Source organism: Gymnoscopelus braueri (genome assembly GCF_963280865.1).
Source record: "Gymnoscopelus braueri genome assembly, chromosome: 2".
NCBI classification, from domain to species: domain Eukaryota; kingdom Metazoa; phylum Chordata; class Actinopteri; order Myctophiformes; family Myctophidae; genus Gymnoscopelus; species Gymnoscopelus braueri.
The window spans coordinates 49,074,507-49,102,012 of record NC_137604.1 but is presented as its reverse complement, the minus strand read 5'-3'; the positions used below and the strand labels follow the sequence as shown (position 1 = coordinate 49,102,012).

At 38.4% G+C, this 27,506-nt stretch overlaps 1 protein-coding gene across 3 annotated transcripts; it reads left to right on the top strand.

Moving 5' to 3' along the window:
• Window positions 1-3,023: 3,023 nt before the first annotated feature.
• Window positions 3,024-14,492, top strand: LOC308099096 (interferon-induced very large GTPase 1-like). Of its 3 annotated transcripts, XM_080447684.1 has the most exons (11): window positions 3,024-3,097; window positions 4,206-4,336; window positions 5,123-5,233; window positions 5,788-5,895; window positions 6,288-6,389; window positions 6,524-6,616; window positions 6,765-7,041; window positions 7,952-7,976; window positions 8,101-8,367; window positions 8,505-8,774; window positions 9,136-14,492. In XM_080447684.1, the coding sequence occupies exons 2-11, from the start codon at window positions 4,287-4,289 to the stop codon at window positions 13,401-13,403; spliced, it is 5,571 nt and encodes a 1,856-aa protein (XP_080303810.1). In that variant the 5' UTR covers window positions 3,024-3,097; window positions 4,206-4,286; the 3' UTR covers window positions 13,404-14,492. The 3 variants fall into 3 exon arrangements, with proteins under 3 accessions (XP_080303810.1, XP_080303812.1, XP_080303811.1); XM_080447686.1 differs by lacking the exon at window positions 5,788-5,895; XM_080447685.1 differs by lacking the exon at window positions 6,524-6,616.
• Window positions 14,493-27,506: the final 13,014 nt, after the last annotated feature.

The window sequence follows — 27,506 nt, the reverse complement described above, 5'->3', positions numbered from 1 at the left end:
TTAAAAATAAGGTCAATACTGCATTCAACTGGCTACTGATGCAATTGGCTGCTGACATTAATGCCTCATTGGCTAAATTGGTTAATTGTACAAAGATGTCCATAGTAAATGTTCTATTTCAATGTAAATATAATACTAACATAACACACAATACAACAAGAATAGGCAAATTAGACATAGCGCTGATTACAAGGGCCAATACTACCCAAGAAATATTTTTCGATTATTTCATTCCAATCCTGAGGGTTATAGTTCAAAGATTATTGCCCACCCAGTCCAATGTACCTGTTGAAATACCTGTATAGCGTCAATATAAGCTGTGAAATGTCATTTTTCTAGCTGCCAAAAAGTGATCGCAGCTCCTAATATATGCTGACTGATAGTTTTTGTCAAAAACTATAAAGACATTAAATCAAGACATTTTGAGCCTCAAAATGTTTTGATTTAATTTTTGAGGGTTATATTGAAACATTATAGCCAATCAGACCAACGAATCCATTGAAATACCAATAAAGAGCAAATATAAGCCATAACATTTTTCATTTTTGAGCTGCCCATAAGTGATTGATAGCCTGGTAAACCCTCCCTCCGGAAATCTCAATTCCATTTCATTTCAGGAGTGAGTCTGGCCTGATCCGCCTGTCTGCAATATTGGCTGTGCTGGAGTTGGGCGGGAGTAATACCGTTGACTGACAACCCCTTCAGCCAATGATAATTTTTCCCCTTCAGCCAATCAGCAGTTCACCAGTCTTAATGTGACGCGACGGGACTTTTGAGACAGCCATACCCAAAATGGGTTGCCTTTTTCGGGTACAATGGTGTCACTGCCCGCCCCTACCGGTTCTCTAATTATTATTTTTTAAATAGGCTTTGTCATGATTAATTGACCACATATATGAAGTTAAACAACTAAATTCTATCCAAACGATATCTTATAAGTAAATTCCGTGCCTCAAAATAGAAGTTAGAGAGCTTTTTGAAGTAAAAAAATAGCGGAGAATTGGCCGCACATGAAAAAGATGGCTGCCGTTCGTGTTTTGGGCTCACTCGAACTCGCCACCTGATTGGCCAACGTAAGCTGTCAATCACAGAACAATGAGCGACGACGCTGATAGGCGCGTCCGTTTGGCATACACAGCCAATATTGCAGAGAGGCGGTTCATGCCAGACTCACTCCTGAAATGAAATGGAATTGAGATTTCCGGAGGGAGGGTTTACCAGGCTAAGTGATTGAAGCTACTCCCTGGTGACTGGGAGGTATCTTCTGCATCAAAATGACTTGGTTTCATTTTTTAGGGTTATATTTCAAACATTATAGCCCAATCAGACATATATATCAGTGGACATACCTCTAAAAGGCCATATATGCCATAAAAAGCACCTTGAAAAAAAAAGAAAAGGAAAGGAGTTATTTGTCATCAATCAGTCAAGCAGCTTTCCTCTTGCCAAAAAGTGATTGCAGCTCCTATGCTTGGTAACTGAAAGCTTGTTTCTGCCTCAAAATGACATGATTCGTGAGGGTTATGTATCTGCTCAGCCTGAGTATATGTCCTAGTTGAATATAATTTCACTACAGTTTATTAATATTTGGCCTTATCACTTTTTGTATATTGTACAACATATTAATCGAATAGTAAGTACTGTGTTCAGTTTTGATCACTTAATGGATCCAATGATGAAGCAACTAGGACGTACATCACTGTCTGTTATGAGTTATGACTCTGACTGCATATATCTGTTCCATGGTCAAGCTGCAACAACAGGTCATCTGCTCAGCAGAGAGGGTCATCGGCTGCAACCTGCCCTCCTTCAGGATCAGGAAGATCAGGAAGCCCCCCGCCCACAGCATGTTCCTGTTATGGACCTGTATTGCTTCCCCCAGTCCAGGATGCAGTGGTGGTCTGGTGGACATAACAAAGTACTTTCACATGAGTACTGTACTTAAGGAGCACTTCACCCATTTTCAAACATATTTGGCCTTCCCTAATGCTCATTATAAGATGGCACAATTTCCGTCTACTCACTTTGTGTCTCATTGATTGGATATGGAGAGTTCAGAAACCTGCCTATCAATGAGATCATCGATGGGGATTCCAAGCTAATAGAAACTACAGCCTTTTTCTTCCTGGAAAGTTAGTATGCTGAATTAGAAGCCACATGCTCTTGCATTCATGAAAAAACAACATTAAGAAACCTTGTTTGAAATGACCAAACTGCCTACTGACAATGTCACTGGGCAGGTTTCTGAACGGTCAGTGGCCACAGCCCTCCTCTAGGTCTAAAACACAGAGTGAGTAGACAGAACTGGTGCCATCTTATTTCTAATGAGCGTTATTGAGGACCAATTATATGAAGATAGGTTGAAAATGGGTGAAGTGGTCCTTTACATATGTTTTTGAATATTTGTGCTTTTCTTGAGTAGACTGTGTAACACAGCACCATGTCTGCAACCTAAACTTAAACATTTGGAGTGGATTTACTTGCTAAGCTGGGACTGATTGACTTCAAATTTGATGTAAGTGTAGCAGAGGACTCAAGGGAATGTGACGCTCAGTGTGAAATTGTGTCGGATCAGTGGTTCTCCAAAACAGATAGATAAATACGCAAATCCAAATTATGGTCAGATCAGCGGTTTGGGAAAAGTGACACAGATCACAGGCAGACAGACAGATGATGCAGAGGGATATATGACATTAGGCAAAGCTTTTCAGAAGGTAATTATTCTTTAACAACATGATACATTGCTTGTGTGATTCATGTTTTTGTGAATGATAGTGTTGCTTGCTGCTCATTTCAGCAACACTTTTAACACATATCTCCTGGCATCACCATGTATAGACATAAAAGGGACAGACAGACAGACAGACAGACAGACAGACAGACAGACAGACAGACAGACAGACAGAGTGTTTACTCAATGGCAGGAAGCTTGTTCCTAAAGGCGGGGCCCGAAAGGAAGAGCCTCTACTTGAATTCAAGGAGAAACAAGGAGCCCTGCATCCTAATTCACAGACTTGTTGGAACCGCTATGGAGCCAGCAGCAGGGAAACTTAGTTGTGGATAATACGATTATGTTTTCCCATTTAGGCTACAATACGTGAGTATTCTGACTGCAATATTTTGACTTTATTTTACAAATCACCTCCTAGCCAGATATAGCCTGGTGGAAGGGGGGGGGGGGGTATACCAGGCTAAGCCAGACAGATATAGTCTATATGCTTTGTGGTGAAAATCTTGTATCTTTGCCATGTGCACAAACTTGGGTGAGACAAGTAACGGGTAAAAAAATAAGTATTTATTAAAACCAAGTGCACAATACTCGCTGTAGAGAGCCTCTATGTAGCTCAGTTAGTTGACAAAGAAGTGGTGTGCGTGACCCTCCTTTATACAGAAATGATCTCATATATATATATATATATAAATATACACATATATATATCCTGCATGATAGATGCAGCTAAGGACGATAGAGGTTAGCAGTGGTGGAAAGCAACTAAGTATATTTATCAAGTACTGAGGGCTACTTAATTTCAATTATGAGGCACTTTTACTTTACTTTACTTTATACTTCTACTCCACTACATCTCAGAGGCAAATATTCTACTTTTTACTCCACTACAATTATATGAGAACATAACAAGTTAGATATGCTAGTTTTGAAAGATTTTTAAAGTTAAATGGGACATTGTGCATAATGAGTACTTTTACTGTAGCTACTTGAAAGTAAATGTTAAACTTTTACTCAAGTAAACTTTTTAATTCACTTTTAGAACTTTTCACTTAGAACTTTTACTTGGACCAGAGTATTTGTCATATTGCTACTTTCTGAGTACGTCTTCCACCACTGGATAGAGGTAACCATGGGAACGGTCGGAGCTAGGCTCCAGCCAGGCACAGGAATGTATACATAACAGCTCTCCTCCCAAACTGTCTGGCAACAGCCAGCGTTTATCATAACAGTGTAACAGAGTCAATTTACCACTTCAGCTTCCATTTACAAATAGCTTGTCAACTATGTTGATAAGATACAAAAGCAGCAGAAATCACAGCGTTGTAAACACATTTTCTAATAAATGTTCTTATTCAAGGTCACCCTTGCTTTATTTTTAAATATGCTTTATTTCAACTTTAAAATTGCACTATAAATGCGTGTGCGTGTTTATAATACATTTCATAAACCTGTTATCCTTTTTTGGTCTTGCAAGGTTCCAGATCTAAACATGCAGTGAATGAGTATCCAATAGCAAGAAGCTGGTTGAGGACAGAATCCTCTAAGGGAAATCAAAATGGAAGAAGGTCACGTACATCCAACTGAGGACATCGTCAGTTCTCCAAGGTATGTGCCTTTTCTGAGTGGCAGGGCAATCCAACGCTGCAGGACAGGACTTTCATGGAGGCTATGAAGGCCGGGCAGTCAGTTTGGCCTTCTGTCCCTAAAAAAAGACAGTAGATGCCAAGAGGTCACAGTTGCCTTGACGCCCCACCCACACTGCCCTGGCTGATTTAACTGTTTTCTCCTCTGCCTCTTTCCTGTCAATAGAGTTTTTAGACACCAGTGACATTTGTTGAGATTCTGAATGTGTAACTCCCCCAAACTATCCATCCCGATCTTCAAATGAATCCAGTGACTGATTATTCCAGGGCTGAGCATGTATGAACTTTTGACTCAGGAGTTTCTACAAATAATTGCAATTTGTAAATACCATTACATTATTTTGTGAAATTAACAGCATGTTTTTTTTTTCTTAAACAAAGTAAATTTTTACTGGTCTTCCTGCCCTGGCATTTGGCCTTTATGTCCACAAAAAACACCAAAGGCCAAGTGGCTTTGCCCTAAAATTATGAAATTCCAGACCTGCCACCCTGCAGCATGTGAATAATGACTGTTAGTTAATCAATGTACATACATAGACCAACAGTATAGTGATGAAATATATAAGTAATGAATAATGATCTGGCTTGCACTTCTGTCATACACTCTTAGATAGTGATTCAAATAATACAGAATAACATGTATTTATAGTTACACAAGGTACAAGGTAGTTATTAGTATATGATACATACATGCATGTGTTCATGTAATAGCAATTATGTGACTTTTCTCTCCATGCATGACTTGCAGGGTATTCCAGGAGAGCCAATGCTCCGTGTCTTCGGAGCCTGTCCCTTCAATGCAGAGTGATGCAAATGCACCAGCTCTTTTCACAGACGAAACACACCCTCAGCAGGAAAGGTAAGTTATGCTGAAGTTTAAAAAAGGAAGCATTAAAGACTTCCGTCTATTTAATCACATTCTTAGTCACAATTACAGTTTACAGTTGATATGCTGTTTTATTATTATTATTCACATCTCTGGAGCTTTATTATTCCATGATTATATTTATTTACACAATACTATAATTTTGTTCTAAGAACTGATTTTCATGCTAACATTGCATTGCAACCAGTTGTTAGCTTGCAGATCAATTATTGATTACAAGTGACACAGTCTTAAGTATAGATTAGGCGTTATTCATTGAGGAGTATATCAGCAACTTTTCCAAATTTGATTGTTTTGATTACTTGATTGAGCTAGTCACGTAGTTGCAGAGAAATTCGAAAATTACGTATACATACTGTACACCACACACACGCACGCACGCACGCACGCACGCAGGCAGACAGACAGACAGACAGATATTCTTTTTATATATATATATATATATATATATATATATATATATATATATATATATATATATATATATATATATATATACTGACCCATTGGAAAATGTTGACTTGCAGGTTGAGTGCAGTGGGAAGCAAGTTGTCAACACATTCATCATCATTCAATGATGATCATTCAACTGACACACCTCTTAATTTCAAATCACAGCCTGCGTCAGCTGAGAGGTGAGACACTTTTAAACATAGAGTTGTTTAATTGACGTCATCTCACTCAAGTATTGTGCATAAGTAAAGTACTGTGGTATATTTACTTGACCGGTACTGCACAGTTGCATGCAGATTAAGGAATTTACACTTACACAACTCCATGCTTCAAATTGAAAGAGTGCACTCACAAATCCAGCAATTACAAGTTAGCTTCAAGATGAAGGCTTTAGTTTACACTCAAATTATGTTATGTACAGTTTTTTTTATTTTCTTAGACACAAGAAATGTAGAAAACTGCATAAAAGTTTATAAAAGTGCAAATACAAACCATTATTTAAGTTTATTATGATTGTTTATGAAAATAATTGTGAGAATTAAGGACATTTAATATTGTGAAAATGAATTTGCAGGTCAAATGAGGAAAGACAACCAATCCCTGATTATGAATCAATGAGGACTAGTCAATCGATTAATCATCCGCCATATTTCAGGGAAGACCCACCAGAACATGGGTGAGACACTGAGAAAAGATTCTCTCTCTCTCTCTCTCTCTCTCTCTCTCTCTCTCTCTCTCTCTCTCTCTCTCTCTCTCTCTGTAGGCCTATATACACAATGATATACATTATGTGTGTGTTGTCTTTAATAGAAGAAGAGGAACTGCATCTGTGTCTTCTGTCCATTCAATACAATCTGATCGATCAGGGTTTTCCACAGTAAGCCCATTCACACAAAATGAAGGGTGAGCATTTATAGCATTGTCTTTTGAAACATGTTCCCTGTTTTTTAGTTGAACAACGCATTTCTATAACATAACACATGCCATCTGTGTCACTACTAGGGCCTAGTAAAATACTGACAAACAATTTTCTCCCTGTCATGATTCACAGGAATAAAGAAGTGACCTGTGATGTATGCTCAGATCACGAAGCTGTGAAGATCTGTCTGACCTGCAATCTCTCCTACTGTGAGATTGATGTAAAACAACACTACTCCAATCCAGCTTTGAAGAGACACAAACTGCAGGATGTAATTGGAGAGGTGGATGACAAACGCTGTCAACATTTCCACAGACCTCTACAATACTACTGCAAAACTGACCGGATAGAGATTTGCAGTCATTGCTCAGAAACCACTCACAGGGGACATGACTTGGTTTCCATCCAGGTAAAAAAGAAAGGAAAAGAAATGTGACACTCAGAACTCTAAAATTTAATTGATATACATAAATACATAAATACACACACACACACACACACACACACACACACACACACACACACACACACACACACACACACACACACACACACACACACACACACACACACACACACACACACACACACACACACACACACACACACACACACACACACACACACACACACACACACACAGACAGACAGACAGACAGACAGACAGACAGACAGACAGACACATACATATGTACATATATATGTTACAGTATGATTGGAAAACCAGTCAGTTTGAAAAAGGAGTGCTTGTTTTCTCCGAGTTCATCTCCCGGGCTCCCCCGTCAAAAAAAGAAAAGGACATCTCAGCGGTACCGAAACTAAGGGGGACATAGCCTGGATCCAGACCATAGACCCCGCCCACTCTTTGAGTTCAGTCTGATATTCAGGCTAGGGGGGACCATGATTTACGATTCTGTCCCTATCACTCGGACGGCTCTGAGTCGACTGAAGGTGACCTCCCAACGCTCGGCACGGCAACTCGCTCGCCTAGGCTTGCTCGGCGGTGCCTCTCGTGGCTCAATTAAGTCACCTTCAGATGGCACGCCTCCGTCGGTGAAAACAAGTGCACTTTTTTCCATCTGACTGGTTTTCCAATCATACTGTGACATATATAGGCTGCACGCACGCACGCACGCACGCACGCACGCACGCACGCACGCACGCACGCACGCACGCACGCACGCACGCACGCACGCACGCACGCACGCACGCACGCACGCACGCACGCACACACACACACACACACACACACACACACACACACGTCTTTATGATCATATATTAATAATTGCTCCTGTTCTCTCTACCCTATACCAAAGCCTTTATGTGGAGAGCAACATGATGGTAGGTATTTATTTTTTCACTCACATTTTTACATTAAAAATATATGATTTGATTAGTTCCAAAACAGGTCACCTTCAACAATTTCTGTTAATTTCTGTTCCTTGTACCTTAATTCCTTAAATAGTGCTGCCCCCTCCTGGCGAGATCAAGATCCTATCACTGAAAACAGGCAGTGTGAATCTTAGCTGGGGACCTCCTGAGGGACTGGATGGACCTAAGCAATACAGAGTAGTCTGGAAGTGTGATGATGAAAAAGACAAAAGTTTGAAAGTCAAACATGTGTGCGAAGTTGAAATCAGTGAACTTAAATTGGGAAGAAAATATCACTTTGCTGTGGCCACAGAACGGGAAAACTGCAAAAGCCCCTGGACGATAGGATCATACTTTACTGGTAAGCCAAGGAAATTCATACTGGTTGAATATGTTGAACAGCTGTATTTTACAGGCTTTACAGGTTACCAGGTGGGGGCTGATCTAACATCCCACAGCCCTTTTAACATCTAATTTGTGTTCTGTTTTTCTATTCAGATATCCCACGCCCAGACGACTTGATTGTAGACCATCTGAATTCAAACTCTGTAACCCTAAAATGGACCAAGGCTCCCAGATTGGACCAAATCCAACAGCATTTTGTCATTTCCTATGGCATCCCTGAGGCAGAGCCCAAGATTATATTCACTGAAATCTGCAGCAGAACACTCTCTGAGCTACAACCTGACACTGAATACAATATCAGTGTCTCAACTGTGATGCCAGATGGGGAACAGAGTGAACCTGTGTCTAAAACCATAAGCACAAGTAAGAGCTCTACATTATATTATTGTACATCATAGATTCTGGGACAGTGTTCAGAATGTGTTTCATCATGGTAGAAGTGTTGATTGAGAGTTTACAGACTTAGGCTGACCTAGGCTTATAAGTCTTATTCAGTAGATAGACTGTTATCTAAATTGACCAAAGTTACATTCTGAAGGTACTAACCCACAGACAGTATTGCATAAAGCTAGCATGTGAGAATTTATGTAGGCAAATTGGCGATATAACATATTGCTACTTTAAACAGGAGTTAAATCAATAGCAGGAAAACAGCTGTTTTGAATAATTATGTAATCAAAACAGTACGTATTAAATGTAATGCCCACAATTTCTTAATTCACAGGATCCTGTCTTATGGGGGTGTTATCCAGCGCAGGACTGAAGGAACATTATGAAGATAAGTTGACATTATGTGGTGCTCTTGAGATTTGCCATAATACTACATCAGATGAGCCTCTTGATTCAATGCAATCACTTCCAGGAGCATTTTTAAAGAAACTTATGATAGCGAATGTAGATGCTAGGAGTGTTAGATGTGTAACATCAGACAAATACATTTTTGAGTTAGACAGTGGTGACAAAATGGAATCTGAGAGCGGCAATGTCAATGCTATTAACCCACTGGATCTCACAACTGCACTCTTTCTGTGCTCAGATAGTGCTCTGCAACAGGAGATGGTTCAGAAAATGGCAATGTGTCAATTTGCTGTTCCTCTCCTACTGCCAAACTGTGATACAAAAGAAACTACGCTAATGCTTTGGCCTATGCGAGAACTAGTCAAGAAGTTTAAACCCTGCACGTCTTTTGAGTCATTTGTTGAGGAAAGTATTGTGGCCTCTAAAATCCCATTAGTTTCCTTCGTCAGTCTAGGAAAGGACAGCTTAGGCAAGTATCAGATTTTGAACAAGATGCTTAACAATGCATTTGTCCATCGTGACATGGATTGTGATGATGCCTCCAGAAAGATATCAGATGGTTTAGTTGAAATCAGCTGGTTCCTTCCGTGTGGGAACAAAACCATAGACGTGTTTACTAAACCTGTGGCTGTGGCAAACCTAAGAGGAGACATTAGGTCCTTTGACAAACAGTTCTCCTTTCTCTGTAACACATCAGCTGCAGTTTACATTTTCAGTGATGATTATGAGGCCTCCATCAGTGTCCTCAAAGGCAAAAACACAAAAGCACAGTTATTTCTGGTTGTAGATGGGCAGAAAACATCTTTTCAAAACAGAAGTGCATGCCACAGATTTGATAACATAAAAATGATTGTCAAGAAACAGCAACATGATAATGACTTTGTGAAAACCGTGCTTAAATCTGTTAATAACATCTCATATAACAGTCAAAATGTTGTGACAATCGAAGGCATGGCTGATGTTGCTCGTCACCATGGGATACTGGTAGATGAGGACAGTGAAGCGTGTAGGAAAGCCAAAAGCCTGGCAGGTGAAATCACCAGGAAAATTACAAAAGATACACTGAATTTCAAAGAGGAACATCTACCTTTACAAAGAATCATGAGGGAGCTCTCCCTCATAGATAAAGAAAAACGCCAAGCTGGATACCAAGGTATAAGCTCTCTAAAGACAAGGGAAGAGGAACTGATGAACAAACTGAAATGTTTCAAAATGACAGCTACCATGGAATGCTTCATCAGTGCAATATTAGCCTCCAACACAGAACGATCCTATTTCCTGAAGTGGATGAGAATCAGCCTCGACAACTTATCTCGACAGAACCTGTTGGATTTGAGAACACAGTACAAAGACCTTTGCCAGAAATCTCCAGAAGAAAAGACAGAGATCGCACATTTGGATAAAAAAATATCAGATTGCTCTTTAGGGCTTGAGCATTTTCTCCGCGAATTGGGCCAGCTGTATGAGTTCTACAAGTCTGAACAGTTAGAAAACTGTCCTCAAAAGACGCAAATCAAGAGACTTCCTCTAATATATGCGGAGATGCTGTTGGAAGGTCACCCAATTGAACTTATGAATGGAGATGGTTCAGACATCCCGCTTAAGTGGATAACAGATGTACTTACATGTCTACATTCTCAAATGAAATCAAACTGCAAGATCAAGGTAGTTACAGTGTTAGGAGTCCAAGGCACAGGGAAATCCACACTCCTTAATACTATGTTTGGTGCTCAGTTTGCTGTAAGCAGTGGAAGATGCACACGAGGTGCCTTCATGCAGCTGATCAAAGTCAACAAAGAACTCAGAGAGGATCTGAAATGTGACTTTGTCCTGATCATTGACACAGAGGGACTAAAGGCCCCAGAGCTGGCTGAACAAAATGAGAGTCATGAACATGACAATGAACTGGCAACATTGGTGGTGGGACTCAGTGACATCACAGTTATCAACATGACAATGGAGGTCTTTGCAGAAATGAAGGACATGTTGCAGATTGTGGTTCGCACCTTTCTTGGTATGAAAGAAGTGGTGAAGAAACCAAAATGCCATTTTGTACACCAGAATGTCACACTTGTATCTCCAGATTCCAACATAAGAGAAAGGAAAAAGTTGCTGGAGGAATTGGATGAAATGACTGTGGCAGCTGCCAAAATGGAAAACAATCACACCATCACCAAGTTCACAGATGTGATGGATTATGACTTAGACACAAGCTGCAGTTACATACCAGGGCTCTGGTGCGGAGTCCCACCCATGGCTCCAGTTAGTATTGGATATAGTGAAGCTGTCTATGAATTTAAGAAGAAATTGATTCAAGACATCCAGAGATGCCAGAAAACAGAAGATTTAACAGATTTCCTCAAGTTGACAAGAAGACTAAGGGATGCCATGATGGCCAGAAAACTGAGACAAGACACTGACGGCAAAGTGAGAAGCAAATTACAGACATCATTTGAAAGCAAAGAAGTGGAGCATGAAGCCGACAACATTAAAAGTCCACAGTTCTATTTACTTGAAAAGAAGATCCTGGACTTTCTAAGTAATTACAGGAACAATCAAGCAGCTTTTTCAGATGTAACGTTTAAACAAGAGTTTGAAAATGTTTGGAATAAAGCCGTTTCTGATTGTGAGATCAACTTCCAAGAACTCCCAATGCGAGATATTCCAGAAGAGATTTCTGCCACATTGAGGGAAAATGTATCCAGCCAACATAACATCAACTGTATGGTAGATGAAATGACTTTGGAGAAATGTGCGAGAAAGAGATTTGTTGTAGAGTCTGGTGGCTGGCGGGAGAAGGCTGGTGGTCTGGTGAAGCATCGAGACCCGGACTATTACAGGAAAGAACTGCAAGACTTTTGTGATGGGATCATCAAAGAGTGTAATACCTTCATAACAGAGACCGTGGAAGAGGAAGGTGACTACTCTGAAACCCATATCCAAGACTTGTTGAAAATAATAGATACATCAATCAGACAACAAAAGAAACTGGAACTCAGTGAGGAAACAGAGATGGGTCTCAAACTGCACATCTGTGGCATTGCAGCCACTGAGTTGCAGAAGATGCACGATGATTTTGTTGCTAAAAACAACCCACAGTTGTTGCTTCAGAAAATGAAGAAGAATTACTTTGAAGACTTCATGGACAGGTTCCATGGCCGAGACCAGTACAAGAAAAAAGCTAGAGACTTTGTCAAGCTGTGTTTGCAACCGGCTGTAATAGATTATGTGACCAAGAGAACTGCTCCTGATGTTGTAGAGGAAATGTTGATTGATTCAGGGTCAGAGGATTTCAGCCAACAAGGAGCACTCCAGTACTCTATTTTAAAAGAGCTTCTCGAGAAACAGGACTACAAGAAATACAAGCAATACATACACAACTATGAGAGGTTCTTAAAGACCTGGCTTGTGGATCAACTTGGTGGGAAGCTTTCGGAGAATCCCTGCCTAAACAGGTTTGAAAAGAAACATCTCACACAGATGGTCAATCTGATAAAAACTGCCATTTCAAATGTCAGGCACTCACCAAACACTGTCAGGGATGTAAAATCATTCTTTCAGTCTCTTTGCAATGAACTTGGGGAGAAGCTTCACTTCCCGAAGAATGCTCTTGATTCCACCATGATTCTGGACATAGAATACAAAGATAAGTTGGCTGACTGTATCACAGAAAATGTGATTGAAATGGAGAAATTGCTGTCCGCTGAGTTTGACAAGAGGGTAGATATCGGAAAGAGACTAAGACATCTGCTATTCAGAACTCAGCTGTTAAACCAACTGCTTGGATGCAGAGAACAATGTCCCTTCTGCAAAGCACTGTGTGAAGCTGGAGAGAAAGATCATACTGAACACTTTTCCTCCGCTCACCGTCCTCAAGGTCTCAATGGCATCAGAGCCTCAAAGATGTTAGTCATAGAAATATGTTCCTTCCCTGGAGGGAAAGCATCAACTGGCAGCCTAACAAGTAGAAGTAGTAAGTCAAGCAAGGACTCCCATACACACTACCACAAATGGAATTTTACTACTGGTTCCAACATGGAGGCCACAGACTACTGGAAGTATGTGATGCTAAAATTCAATGACAAAATAGCCAAGGACTGTGGTGCACTTCCAGCTAAAATCCCTGACAGCTGGAAAGGCTTAACCGACAGAGAAGCACTGACTAGCTTAGAGAAAACATTCATGACAAAGTAGCTGTGCTAACAGTCACAATTATCCAGTTTAACCGTGTGAACCCTTACCCGAGCGCCCCTATCCTGGGCATGTCATAACAGGCGAACATTCACCAAAAATAGCAGATCTAAATGCTCATGACATGCGCATATGATGTGATGTAGTGTAGAGATTTGGTGTAGAGGGAAAAAGGAGGGGGCCAAGTACAAACCCGTGGGAGTGCCCGGTCATGAAGCCATTCCTACTATTCAGTTTGTGAACTGTGAAAGGGCTTTATTATATCAAGTGATCAAGGTCCGCTATCCTGGCAGTTTAATTATCCTGAAGTTAAACATTGATTCTGAATTAAGTCAAAGCAAGAATCCAATGATGTGATTTCCCTCTGCATGCTTATGGAGTACAGGCTAGCTGTGGTAATAAATAAAATAAATTGAAACTGCAAAAATTGCTCATGAGTAAAGTAAAGAAACAAATACAAGATGTATAATGGACACTGACCTGACATATTTGCAGAGAGAGACACTCAACTTGAACCAAGGCTTTTCTAGAAAATGACAAGACACAACCCAGTAAACAAGTAGAGAAAACGGCACTATCTGTAATTTGTCATGTATCAGTAAAGTCAATGTATCCATATGTTAAGTACATACAATATACTGTACTGTATGTCACAATAAATGACAAGTAAAGTAAGAACATTCTATGGATATGCATAGATCTCATGTTAAACACTGTGCAGCGGTATGTTAGATAGCATAACTTACTGTGACATATTAAAGCAGTTTTCACTAACTAAAGTGCTGCTTTATACGGTATACATTTGTGTTAATATACTGTAGATGTTTATACATGTGTCTATGAATGCATATGTGTGTGTATGTGTACAGTATGCTGTTTACTGTATTTATACAGGGTGACAATCTACACTACAGTATTTGTAATATTCTCTTTTGTCCCATGCCGCATATGTGAGCATCATTAGTAATGATGAGCTCTTCCTGTGTATTGAAATGCTTTGCTCATGCTATTCTACATTAAAGATCCTTGTTTCCAATCATTTTTGGGCCTGAGTGTGCGGTTACTGTTACAAATATTTCTGGCTTTTTTATCTCTTTTGTTCCATCTCAACAGGCTGAAGGCAAGGGAGAAAATAACGTTTTCACATGTTTTCTTTTTGATTGATTGAATACTTTATTAGTCAGAAATGTAAACAGCATGTGGTACAGTCAGACATTAAGGCTAAAAGGATAACAGAAAAAAGTCCTGGAGACTTGTTTCCATTGTGGTCCTACGTATTCAATTCATCAGGTCCAGTGACGCTGGCCTCCTGGAGGTCCCCAAGACCAGGCCTCCGTACCTGGGGCGACAGGGCCTTCTCTGTGGCTGCCCCCTCCCTCTGGAATGCACTCCCCAAACATATCAGAGACGCCCCCTCCCTCCCTACCTTCAAAACCGCCCTGAAAACCCACCTGTTCAGAATCGGCTTTCCGAGTTGACTTTGATTTCAACTAGTTATTTTGAGTGTTTTATTGCTTTTAATTCTTATCTTTTGCTTATCTGAGTACTTAGAAAAGCGCTATATAAATTCCAGATATTGTTATAAAAATAACACAATAATACATGTCATCAACAAATACAAAACACTATATGTACAAAGGAGAAAAAGGAAAAACGGCGGCAGTGAATGACACCTCCTTTCGATGGGAATTTAAATTTACCTCCCCTTGTGTTCTCCTGATAGACGTTTTTTAAAGCAATTTTTTTAAGAAACCAGTGATACACATCCTTTAATATGTGTCAGGGCATTCCACATTTTGGTGTCTGTCTGTCTGTCTGTCTGTCTGTCTGTCTGTCTGTCTGTCTGTATAATATCGCACAAACGACTACAACGATCAGTGCCAAATTTCGTTTGTACGCTACCAGTTATAGGTAAATGAATGATTTTTCACATATTGGGAATATTTGTTTGTGAAAATCTTTCACATTTTGTGAATGTATAATCTCTGATCCAGCGTCTGCTGATCACCTTTCCAAAATTTGGAGATCTATATGATGTAACCACTCAGATGTCTCCTTCCTTTTCAACCACCTTCATAGACCTGACTGACAAATCCAGAAATACACACCCCTTCTCGTGGGTAAATTTTACACTGTGGGAACATGGTATTTGACATAATTAGTGAATATCTTTTGACAATATCACACTTCGTTTGTTATATTTGATATTTCCAACAAACTGAAAGTCTTTTGAGCATTTCCATACTAAGTTGATATTTGTATGATGAGTAGGTTGTTTTAAACTCATCACATTCTACCATCAGAGTCACAATCACAATGTGATGGCAGATTTGGGGAAACGTATTTACAGAGTTAAAAGAGAAATACATTGTGTGAAATATTATAATTCCTTCAAAATTCCTTGTAATTAGCTGTACATCACTGCTGTACATCACTGCTGTACTGTACATCACTGCACATGTAGATAACTGCACTGCTGTCGGTGAAATAAAAGTGAAAGGTGGATTCTTGAACCAAGAGACATAGAGAAAGAAGTTATTGTAGATGTAGTGTCACAACTCACAATAGAGGGACACAACACAACAGTATGGTAATATATCTCTATATTTTTCAGATACATTCCTTTACTATCTACATTAAACACATTGACATGCAAGAGCCATGGTTCATCCTCCCAGGCCATGGCAGTTGAACCTTGACATCAGTAAAAACAAGATGGCCAGGTAGAATTACCTTTTCCCTATTTTACTTCCTTCTTCATTTGGTGAACTCAAGTTGATCAAGTCAAGTTGGTAGAACTGGATACACAAGACCTCAACCGTATACTAGAGAAGCATACAATGATGGCCAAATTGGACCTTAAAGCTGCACTATGTAATGTTCCTGTTCTACGCTGGATTCGAACCGGAGTCTCCTGTGCAAGAAACTTTTGTAACACATTTGTGACCGGATTTGACCAATCAACTCTGGATGTTACGTTTGTAACACGTTTGTGACCGGGTTTGGCCAATCAAATCCGGATATTACGATTGTGACGCCTACATGGACATTTTTAATATATAAGTACTTCCCCTATGTGTGTGTTAGTGCATGTGTCATGTGTGCACGCGCGTATGCATGCATGTTTTCACATTATATTATCTCATATGACATGTATTGTTTCAGGGATTCTTGTTATTTTTTATATTTTCGTATTGCATCCATCTTTCTTATAGCTACTGTATAATGACTAATTGGTCTTTGCATTTATTATGACTTATAATAAAGCAATCTCCATTACTTGTTTTTATCAAGAGGCTGTGTTCCTGTTGCTACACTATCACAATAATAATTACATCAAACAGTTTGTGAAAATGAAATATGTCAACCTTATTTGTACTTATATATTGCTTGACAAGATGAACAAAAAGATGAGCCATAACCCACTATAACTGATGAGCTGCACATTGAGATTTTCCACATATCATTTATTTACTGGATACTCATTTTACTCACATTAACCCATTAAGACCTGAGGCAGATTCTACAAATGTCTTCTAAATCATAACAGTTTTCTGAAATACTTATGTTGCTATATCAGTGGTTCTCAGAGTTTTTCATGTCAAGGACCCCCAAAATTATATGTATTTGGCCGCCGACCCCCATCTCAAAATATTTTGTTCCAGGGACCCCCAGAAGCAAAGATTCCAGTAAAAAGTTTTTGCATTAAAATATATATATTGCAATATATATATAGCAGATCTACAAGCTCTTGCGCGATACGTGACATGCTATGAGCTTGTAGATCTACTATTTTGTAATAGCTAAAGTATAAAATGACCAGGGTTAATGGGTTAACCCTTGTTGCATTCCTATTTTCTTTTTTTTAAGAAAAAGTGAACATTTGTCAAATATTTTAATAAATGTTATAAATGTGATGCGTGAAAGGAGCTAGTCACTGATTCCAGATCAGCACTGTCAAATACACAGGCCTGGTCTTATAGGCTACTTATATTTCACTTTAAAAAAATGTTTTGGTCATTTTATCGTCTACTCAGGCTTTTGTGAACCCCCCAGACAGTTTTTAAGTTGCTTGATTCAGTATGTAGACATTTGATATTCATTTAATCAGACACGCCCCCTTCCTATACAAACCCATTGTAGATTCAAACTCCATTTTTAACATGTTAGATTCATCAAAAACACAATTTCTTGGTTCTGGTGACTCATCCTGCCCTCCTAATACGTGAGGGGGCCGTGTTTTTTCGATTACTTTTTCATTTATTTTATTTTATTTCTTTATTGTATTTAGCTTTTTTCATTTTCCAAAGAAAATATAAAAAATAAATGAAAAAAATAATTGAAAAAACAACCTCCTCAAGTATTAGAAGGACAATGTCAGTCACCAGAATCAAGGACAGGTGGTTAAAATGGAGTTTGTATACGAAGGGGGCGTGTCTAATAAAATGAATATCAAATATCTAAATACTGAATCAAGCAACTTAAAAACTAAAGCCTGAGTAGACTATACAATGACCTTTGTTTTTCCAAAGTGAAATATCCCTTTAAGCACTGTCTTTAAGCTCTTTTTTTCTTCAAATTTCCCTGAAGATTTAAAGAGAGTTATTTTTCTTTTTTTTTTAAGATTTATTTTTGGACTTTTATGCCTTTATTGATAGGACAGTACACTGACAGGAAATGGGGAGAGAGATGCGGAGTGACACGCAGCAAAGGTCAGTTCAGTTGTATTTTGTTTCTTCAAAATACAACTGAACGGCTGAACATTTTATTACGTTTCCTGGGACAGTAACACAGAAACTATGCTTCAGGTCCTTTTACAGCAACATTATGAGCAACTGCGGTGGCAAAGGTCAGAGCCATGGTGCTCAGATCAGATAAGAAGGGAGTGGCAGTATAAGATGAATGGGCATAAGAACTAAAAGGTACAGTAGGTAAATTAGAGCAAATTATGGGCAAGGATAATTTGACCCAAACACTGTCTTGGATACTTTTTCAAACAAAATTTTCCAGAATTCTCTGTCGATTCTACAGACCATATTTGACATACAAGTATAAATAACTACATATAGATGCTTATTAGGTAAATAAATAGTTTTAAAATCCAACTGTACTTTATGTTACATTCTGACTATGAATAGCCTACTATTATGTTTCCAAATAATTGCAAGATTGGTACAATAAGCTCATACAAATCAATTAAGCACCGCTTAAATTGATATAAATTAGTTCTTTGTTGTATGGCTATTTTTTTTTTGAAGAAATAAGAAATAGGGACGCCACATTGAAAGTGGTTTGCACTAAACCCAGGCAATGCTAAAACAGAGCAATGTTAGAGATTTTGTCATGTAAATTTCAACTAACTGTATACCTTCAACTTCTACAGTAACAGAAAGGATGTTCATGTACAATTCACCAGTGAACTAGAAAGGAGAACAAAAGTCTATTGACTTTGCTTTATTACAGTAGCTGTTAGATTAGGTAAATCAAAAATCATACTTGTAAACACTGTTTAATAAATTACTGTAAATAAAGTCACTCCTTCACAGAATTACGAGTTTCCACTGTCAAATATCTATGCCCAAAGAGGACGTGAACTCACTGGTGCAGTGCTACCTACAGTATACACATTATTTTCTCATGAGCTATGGAATATAAATATATTATTGTCCCCTCCATATTTTTGTGTCTCTTTTATAAATAAGAACCGAAAATGATTGGGAAAAAAACTCTGTCTGTGCAGCACAGTCTATTCAAAGTGTCTATTGAAATGAATGCAGCCATAAAGCAAAGGATAAGGAAAGGAAACCATTATAAAGGTATGGTTGCTTTAGCCTTAGATCAAGACTATCCTTTCGACATTTGTGTATCTATGACAGGCTTTGACTCTTCCCCAGATAGTATTTGGAGTTCCGTGTTTGAGGCCCGTACATCTCCATGAATTTGTACATTTATGGAGATGTACGGGCCATAAACATGGAACTCCAAACACTATTTGGGGAAGTGTCCAAGGCTGTCATAGATACTCAATTGTCAGAATCAATAAAGTAAATGTATGACAGTCTTGATCCAAGGCCAGGTTTCCTTATGCAGAAAAGATAGCCTGTTTATCTTTCTGATAATTACATGACTGCATGTATGTTCAATTTTTGTTGTTGTTGATTATTTGTGATGCTACGCAAATTTTATGTTTTAGAAACAGAATAGGGGCTAAAGTCTGGAAGCATACGTTTTTTCCCATACTCTCTTTTCTTTTTTCCATACTTAACCAGACCTGGAAATTACTCAAATTAAATTCTACTAGACCATACCCGTAGGGGGATATGAGCACCCAAAGTGTGCAGTTTGGCTTATGCGCTGAGAACAGACAGTTTATCAGGGATCGAAAGTGAGTTTGTACTGTGTAGTGCAGTGGTTCTCAAACTTTTTCATGGCAAGGACCCCCAAATTGACACTTGTTAACCCGCAGACCCCCATTTGAAAAGATATGCCAGGGACCCCCATAAGAGATGATTTTTTTACGGCTCTAGCAGTGAATCTCAACCATTTTAATTTACAGACCCATAAGGGTCCATTTGGTACCTAATCTATCATTTAGCTGGGGACCCCCTGGAACTCCCTCAAGGACCCCTGAAAAATACTCAATGCATTTTTCCCATTGACATTTCCAAAAATATCTATATCAATTAATTTAAGCCTAGAATCAAGCCATCCAGGGTCCTAGTGTTTGTGCCAACTTTGGTGCGGAGTGGTGGAGCGCCTGTGGACCCTGGGGGCCCCTGGTGTAGCCCCCATGTGACTATTGTCATGGCAGAGCCCTGAACAGTGTTTGTGCCAAGTGTGGTATGCATTGGAGCAACGGTGCATCTGTGGCCACTGGTGCTGCTGGTGTGACTATGGCACTGACTTACACCAAAAGTCACTTGTTTTCAAAGTGGGTTAGAAAGGGGGTCCCCGGCAAAATGAAGAACAGTTTAAATACTTATGCTATTACATTTTTTCGGCTATTCCAAATAGCCGATCTACAAGCTCACAACATGTCACATCACAAACCGTTGTGAGCTTGTAGATTGGCAATTTTCTAAATCTCCTCAATTGGGTGACAGCGGCCAAATACATATCAATTTGGGGTGTCCTTGACATGAAAATGTTTGAGAACCACTGAACCACTTTATTTTTTGTTAATATAAGCGTTAAATGGCTTTATATCCTTATAGTAATTAATCATTAGTGTTTGTTCAGTAACAGGTCTCCCTAGTCTCTCCAGCCCTTTAGTAAACAGACAACACATTTTCAGGTCGGTATACCAATTTCCTCCAAACAGGAGAGAGATCTCAGGATACAGGATAAGTGAAATTGGAAATTATAAAATAAATACATAAATTAGTAGACAGAATTGGAACTGAAACGCCATAAAATTGAAGATGATGAATGGGTTCTCTATCCTGATCGGATGACATTTCTAAACAACCTGACATTTTTTTTTCTCTGTTTATTAAAGAGCTGTAGAGATTCCTGTTACTGAACAAACACTCTATATTGTAACAAGGATTACTATCAGAACTTACACCACCTTTAATTGTACAGCAAAATTAAAAGCAACTGATGATGGCACAAAGGTCATAGCCATAGTGCTCAGATCAGATAAGAGGGCAGTGCCAATATAAGATTGGGTACAACGCCTAGCTGTTATCAATTAATGTTTAACCTGCCACTCTGTGACGCAACACAATATTTTGTGCCAGCTAGGTCTTCATTGTATGAACACAAGACACAAGTGTGAAGCTCATTGAAGAAGCTCATTGAAGAAGCACATTTCAGCGGATGAGCAACAATGGCGGTGAGTATTTTGTATAAATTAATTGAGGAGAGTGTGTAAAGCCTGATCTAAATCTGATTTAAGCTTCAGTGAAATAACGTATAAAAAATATTTATATTACTGTTTAATATTGTTTTTATGACCAAGTTGCACAACTGATCGGACTGTGAATTCCATTTGTAGTTTTGGATTTTTCTATCTTTTTCTATCTTGCAAATAAACCTTATAGATTAGGCTCAGCTTCAAAATTATTTTGCTGAGAAGATCATGGTTTGGAATGTTTTGAATAAAACGACTTGTGTTGCTTTCAGCAGCTTTGGAATAAATACAAATGATATATTCAGCACAAAAGTATATGTAAATGGTGGAGCTGTTATGTTTAGATGCAATGACTACATGTTGCTTGTGTGTGCTAGATTGCAGTGCTGAACACTATTCATTACGATGAGTGGCAAGATTGTCAAATTTGTTATATTTTATGTCTGTACCCTAGGTTGTACTTCTTGATTGTAGTCTTGATTTACAAGCTGTATTAAAGCAAACAACAAGGTCTGTCGGGTCACTGCTATTAAGCCATTAAGTTAAAAGTGAATGTTTTCTGATTCACTCATGCATAGATGAAAGATTATACTGATCTGAAGTCACTAGTCAACCAATCTGAAGAAACCTTCATAGGTGGAAGAAGTACTCACATTTTGTACTTAAGTAAAAGTATCAATACCACAGTGTAGAAATACTCTATTACAAGTAAAAGTACCAGAATTCAAAATGTACTTGAGTAAAAGACAAGTACAAAATGGCATCAAAATATACTTACTAAAAGTAAAAGTACTCATTATGCACAATGTCCCATTTCACAAGTTTACAAATGTATGAAATCCTTTGAAAATAGCAGATCTACAAGCTCACAACGCGTTGCAAAGTGACACGTTGTGAGCTTGTAGATCAGCTATTTAAAAATAAAATTGTGTGTGTGTGTGTGTGTGTGTGTGGGTGTGTGCGTTTAACCTGCCACTCTGTGACACACCGCAATGTTTTGTGCCAGCTAGGTCTTCATTGTATGAACACAAGACAGAGAGTGAAGCTCATTGAAGAAGCACATTTCAGCGGATGAGCAACAATGGTGGTGAGTATTTTGTATACATTAATTGAGGAGAGTGTGGGCCTATAAGCCTGATCTAAGTCTGATTTAAGCTTCAGTGAAATAACGTAGGCTATGATGTTTTTTTTAATAATAATACATTGTTTTTGTGACCAAGTTGCAACTGTGAATTCCATTTGTAGTTGTGGATTTTTCTATCTTGCAAATAAACCTTATAGATTAGGCGCAGCTTCAAAATTATTTTGCTGAGAAGATCCTGGTTCGTAATGTTCTCGAATAAAACAACTCACGTTGCAGGTTTCACTGCTTTCAGCAGCTTTGGAATAAATACAAATTCAGCACAAAAGTATATGTAAATGTAAATGTTGGAGCTGTTATGTTTAGATGCAATGACTACATGTTGCTTGTGTGTGCCAGATTGCAGTGCTGAACACTATTCATTACAATGAGTGGCACGACTGTCCAATTTGTTATATTTCATGTCTGCAGTAAACACACCCTAGGTTGTACTTTAGTCTTGATTTACAAGCTGTATTAAAGCAAACAACAACGGTCTTTATCTGTCTACGGGTCACTGCTATCAAGCCATAAAGTAACAAAGTTAAAAGTGAAAGTATTCTGATTCACTTATGCGTAGATGGAAAATTACTGATCTGAAGTCACTAGGCCAGTGGTTCCCAAACTGTGGTTCGGGACCCCCAGGGGGATCCCCACATGATTTTTTGGGGGTCCCCAGATGACATTGAAGTGTATAATGACTTTTAAGACCTTTTTAATATACCTGAAAAAAAAGAAAAAGACCATTACTGCATCTATTCAACAAACTATACTATAAAGACTGATCAAACATTTGCCAAAGTGTCAAATAATATAAGAAAGAGGCGTTGTGAGCTTGTTGATCGTCTATTTTCACATTATTTATCATCATTATTATTTATGGAACCAAGTCAAACTAAATGCGTGCGTGCGTGTGTGTGCACGTGCACGTGTGTGTGTAATGTAATGTTCCTCAAATATGAATGAAAATGACAAAAACAATCAATTTACTGTATAAGAAGTACAATTGGTTTAAAACCTGCTGTGTACTTTAATGATACAAATACAATGCTTGACCTCATATCCATTCAAATGTGCAAAGTCAGAATCAAAGAAATGTATTTTCATTAACAAAGCCATGAATATCTTGACTTACAGTGTTGCCTCGTATCAAGCCAATCAGATAGTACTGTAATGGTAATGGTTGTGCTTGTCCATGTGCTGTGTTATGTGCATTTGTTTTATAGGGCCAATATTGTTCTTACTTCGAGAGCCAGTAAAGTCAGCAGTACCGTCCTGGAGTAGACAAGATGGAGGATGTGCACCAAACACAGGACATACCTAGTCCTACTAAATGGTATGTGAGTAGATTACATATTCTGGGTAGAATCAAAATACCACCATTCAGCTTTCAGGTTATTGACTGTTCAGTTGTGGAGATATATGTTGTGGATATATATATATATATAACATACGCCAGTAATTTGATATTTGTTGCATGTCATGCAGGGCACAAGAGGAGAGATCAGGGTCAGTGTCCTCTGTCCATTCAGGACACAGTCATATGAATCAACAAGAACAGGCTACAGCAGGACCTCATTCAGCACAAGGGTGAGATGTATATTTTAATTACATCGGAACTATAAAAAATGTATTAGCATAAGAAGTAGTTTAATTATTCTGGACGTAGAAGACACATTTTACTATAAATATATGAAGTTATGCAATACAGAGTTGGGATCAGTGTCAAAAAATTATCTCAAATTGAGTCATTAGGAAGGTTTGACAATATGGGGAATGTGATCGTGGGCAAAACTGTAACCTGTGAATACCAGAAAAGATTTTCTTCTGTTAAATATCAAATTTATGTGTTCCCAGCATGAGAAGTGAGAATTTCAAATATCAGTCTTTACCAGTTAATGTGAGACCTTGATGAGTTGATGAAGTTAGTTTAAACTATCCTCACAAAGATGTGTGTGCGTGCATATTTGTATATTGGTGGCTTGTAATTAAGATGAAATAAAGAAATAATATACACATCGACATTTTACGGTAAATATGTTTGAATGATGTGTTCCCAGGTTAGAGACGAGAGGAGAGTCTGGGGTCACTGCCCTTTTAGGAGTGACAGATCAATGGACATTCCTCTTCACTTCACTTTACCTGTTGAAAGGTTAGATATTGAATCTCTCCCCTTAGTAAACTGGACCTGAGTTTTCTCTGTACTTGGACTGCTTTTTTCTGTCTACACCAAATCTCTTCGCCCAGAAAGACGTTGTGACGTGTTGTGAGCTTGTAGATATGCTATTTTTGGCTAATGTTCCCCCCCAGAATATGGATGCTGGGGTTCAAGTGGAAGTGGTTCATATAATATACAAAAACTGTACATATATAGGGCATAGCAGTGGCGGCCATTTTGTGGTTCCACCGATCCAAAGCCCATAAATCTTTCCCATAGAGAATTCCAATCAATTATTTTAAGCCTAGAATCAAGCCACAGAATCAAATGTTTTATGGTCATGATTCAACAGGAGCCTGGATGGCTTGATTCTAGGCTTATATTGATATAAATATTTTTGGAAATCTCTATGGGAAAAACGAATGGGCTTTGTATCGGTGGAACCACAAAATGGCCACCACTGCTATGCCCTATACAGTGAGATTTTTCTGGGCATCCTTATTTTTCTAGAAATAAGGGACGCCCGGCCGGGTGTCCCTTATTTGAATTTCAGGTAGTTGGCAACCCTAGTTGTGTATGATGTAACTCCATATATTGGTACGATATTATAGGTTATGAGTAGTGGTATTTCATTTTTTAAACAACAAGGGCTATCACCTTTTACGTCTCACTCTCTAATGGTAGAGTGACTTCACGTTATGTGGGACATAAGTGGGACAGCCATACTGTACTTTGTAATAATAATTCAATATATGCAAAATCAATCAATATCCTAAAGTAATCTTGAATTGTTGCTACAACACGTGACATCACCATAGGTGAAAGTTTTGGGCAGAATAAATAAAGAGTGAAGAGAACATGAGTGTGCTTGCTTGCTAGTGAGCCCACTAAATAGTGTTCATCCTCTCTTTTTACCAGGGTTCATCTGCAGAGACCTGTATCCAACTGTCCCTCCATGGCAAGTGACAAGTCCCAGGATAGAGGCATTAACTTCAAAGATGGACACCACTCCACAGATCAGAGGTTTGAAATCACCAGACAGATGAGCATCCACAGGATTTTAAAATTGTGGTCATCCTGGTTGATAGTCATACTGGGAACAGTGGCTCGATATTATAAGGCTTCTCTTCTCTCTGTTGTTGTGTTCTTGGATAAAATATATGTTTTTGTCAAATAGTTTATACATCTGTTATAATAGCAGGGGTGGCATAAGTACTCAGATTTCTTACTTCATGTCATTTTATTGTCTACTCAGGCTTTTGGGAGCACCCCGGACATTTTTTAAGTTGCTTGATTCAGTATTTAGATATTTCATATTCATATTATCAGACATGCACCTTTCCTATACAAACCCATTGTAACTTCAAACTCTTTAACCATGATAGATTCATCAAGAACACCCGTCCTTGGTTCTGGTGACTGATATTATTCTGATATTGTCCTTCTAATACGTGAGGAGACCGTGTCTTTTCAATTACTTTTTTCATTTATTTTTTATTATTTTTGGGAAAATGAAAACAATTCAATACATAAAAAAATTCTATAAAATAAATGAAAAATGTAATCGAAAAAACACGCCCCCCTCACGTAGGAGGGCAGGATGTGTCACCAGAACCAAGGACAGGTGTTTTTGATAAATCTAACATGTTAAAAATTGAGTTTGAAATTATAATGGGTTTGTATAGGAAGGCCTGTCTGATAAAATTAATATCAAATATCCAAATACTGAATCAAGCAACTTAAAGGGATATTTCACTTTCAAAAAAACTTTGTTTTTTTATCGTCTACTCAGGCCTTTGTGAGCCCCCCAGACAGTTTTTAAGTTGCTCAATTCAGTATTTAGATATTTGCTATCAATTTTATTAGACACGCCCCCTTCCTATACAAACCCATTGTAACTTCAAACTCCATTTTAACCATGTTAGATTCATCAAAAACACCCGTCCTTGGTTCTGGTGACTCATACCGCCCCCCTAATACGCGAGTAGGCCGTGTTTTTTCAATTACTTTTTTCATTTATTTCTAATATATTTTTAGGAAAATGAAAAAAATAAAATGCAATATTTTTTTTTTTATAAAATAAAATTATTATAATTTTTTTAATCGGAAAAACACGGCCCCCTCACGCATTAGGAGGGCAGGGTGAGTCACCAGAACCAAGGACGGGTGTTTTCGATGAATCTAACATGGTTAAAATGTAGTTTGAAGTTACAATGGGTTTGTATAGGAAGGGGGCGTGTCTGATAAAAATGAATATAAAATATCTAAATACTGAATCAAGCAACTTAAAAACTGTCTGGGGGGCTCACAAAGGCCTGAGTAGACGATAAAATTACCAAAAGTTTTTTTGAAAGTGAAATATCCCTTTAAAAACTGTCTGGGGGGCTCACAAAAGCCTGAGTAGACTTTTTAAAGTGAAATATCCCTTTAAGTAAAAGTTCTACATTCAAACCTTTACTTATATTTACAGTACAATTGTAAAAGTATTCATTATAAATGGTCCATTTCACAATTCATAATTTGTCAGCCTACAAGATCATAGATTGTAGGTGAGACCTTGATGAGTTGATGAAGTTAGTTTAAAGTTGAACTATCATCAGAGTTATAGTAGCAAACAGGGTGGTAATGCACAAAACGTTGAAAGATGTGTGTGTGTGTGTGTGTGTGTGTGTGTGTGTGTGTGTGTGTGTGTGTGTGTGTGTGCGTGCGTATTTGTATATTGGTGGCTTGTAATTAAGGCAATAGAAAAGCTGATGAAATAAATAATAAATGTTAGAAATGTTTAGATTAGTTAGATTTTAAGGTAAACATGTCTGAATTATGTGTCCCAGGTTAGAGACAAGAGGAGAGTCTGGGGTGTCTGTTTACCCTAGGAGTGACAGATTAATGGAAAGCCCTCATCTCTTCACTTTACCTGTTGAAAGGTTAGATATTAAATCCTGACTTCAGCTGTTATGAAATTATGTTATTTGA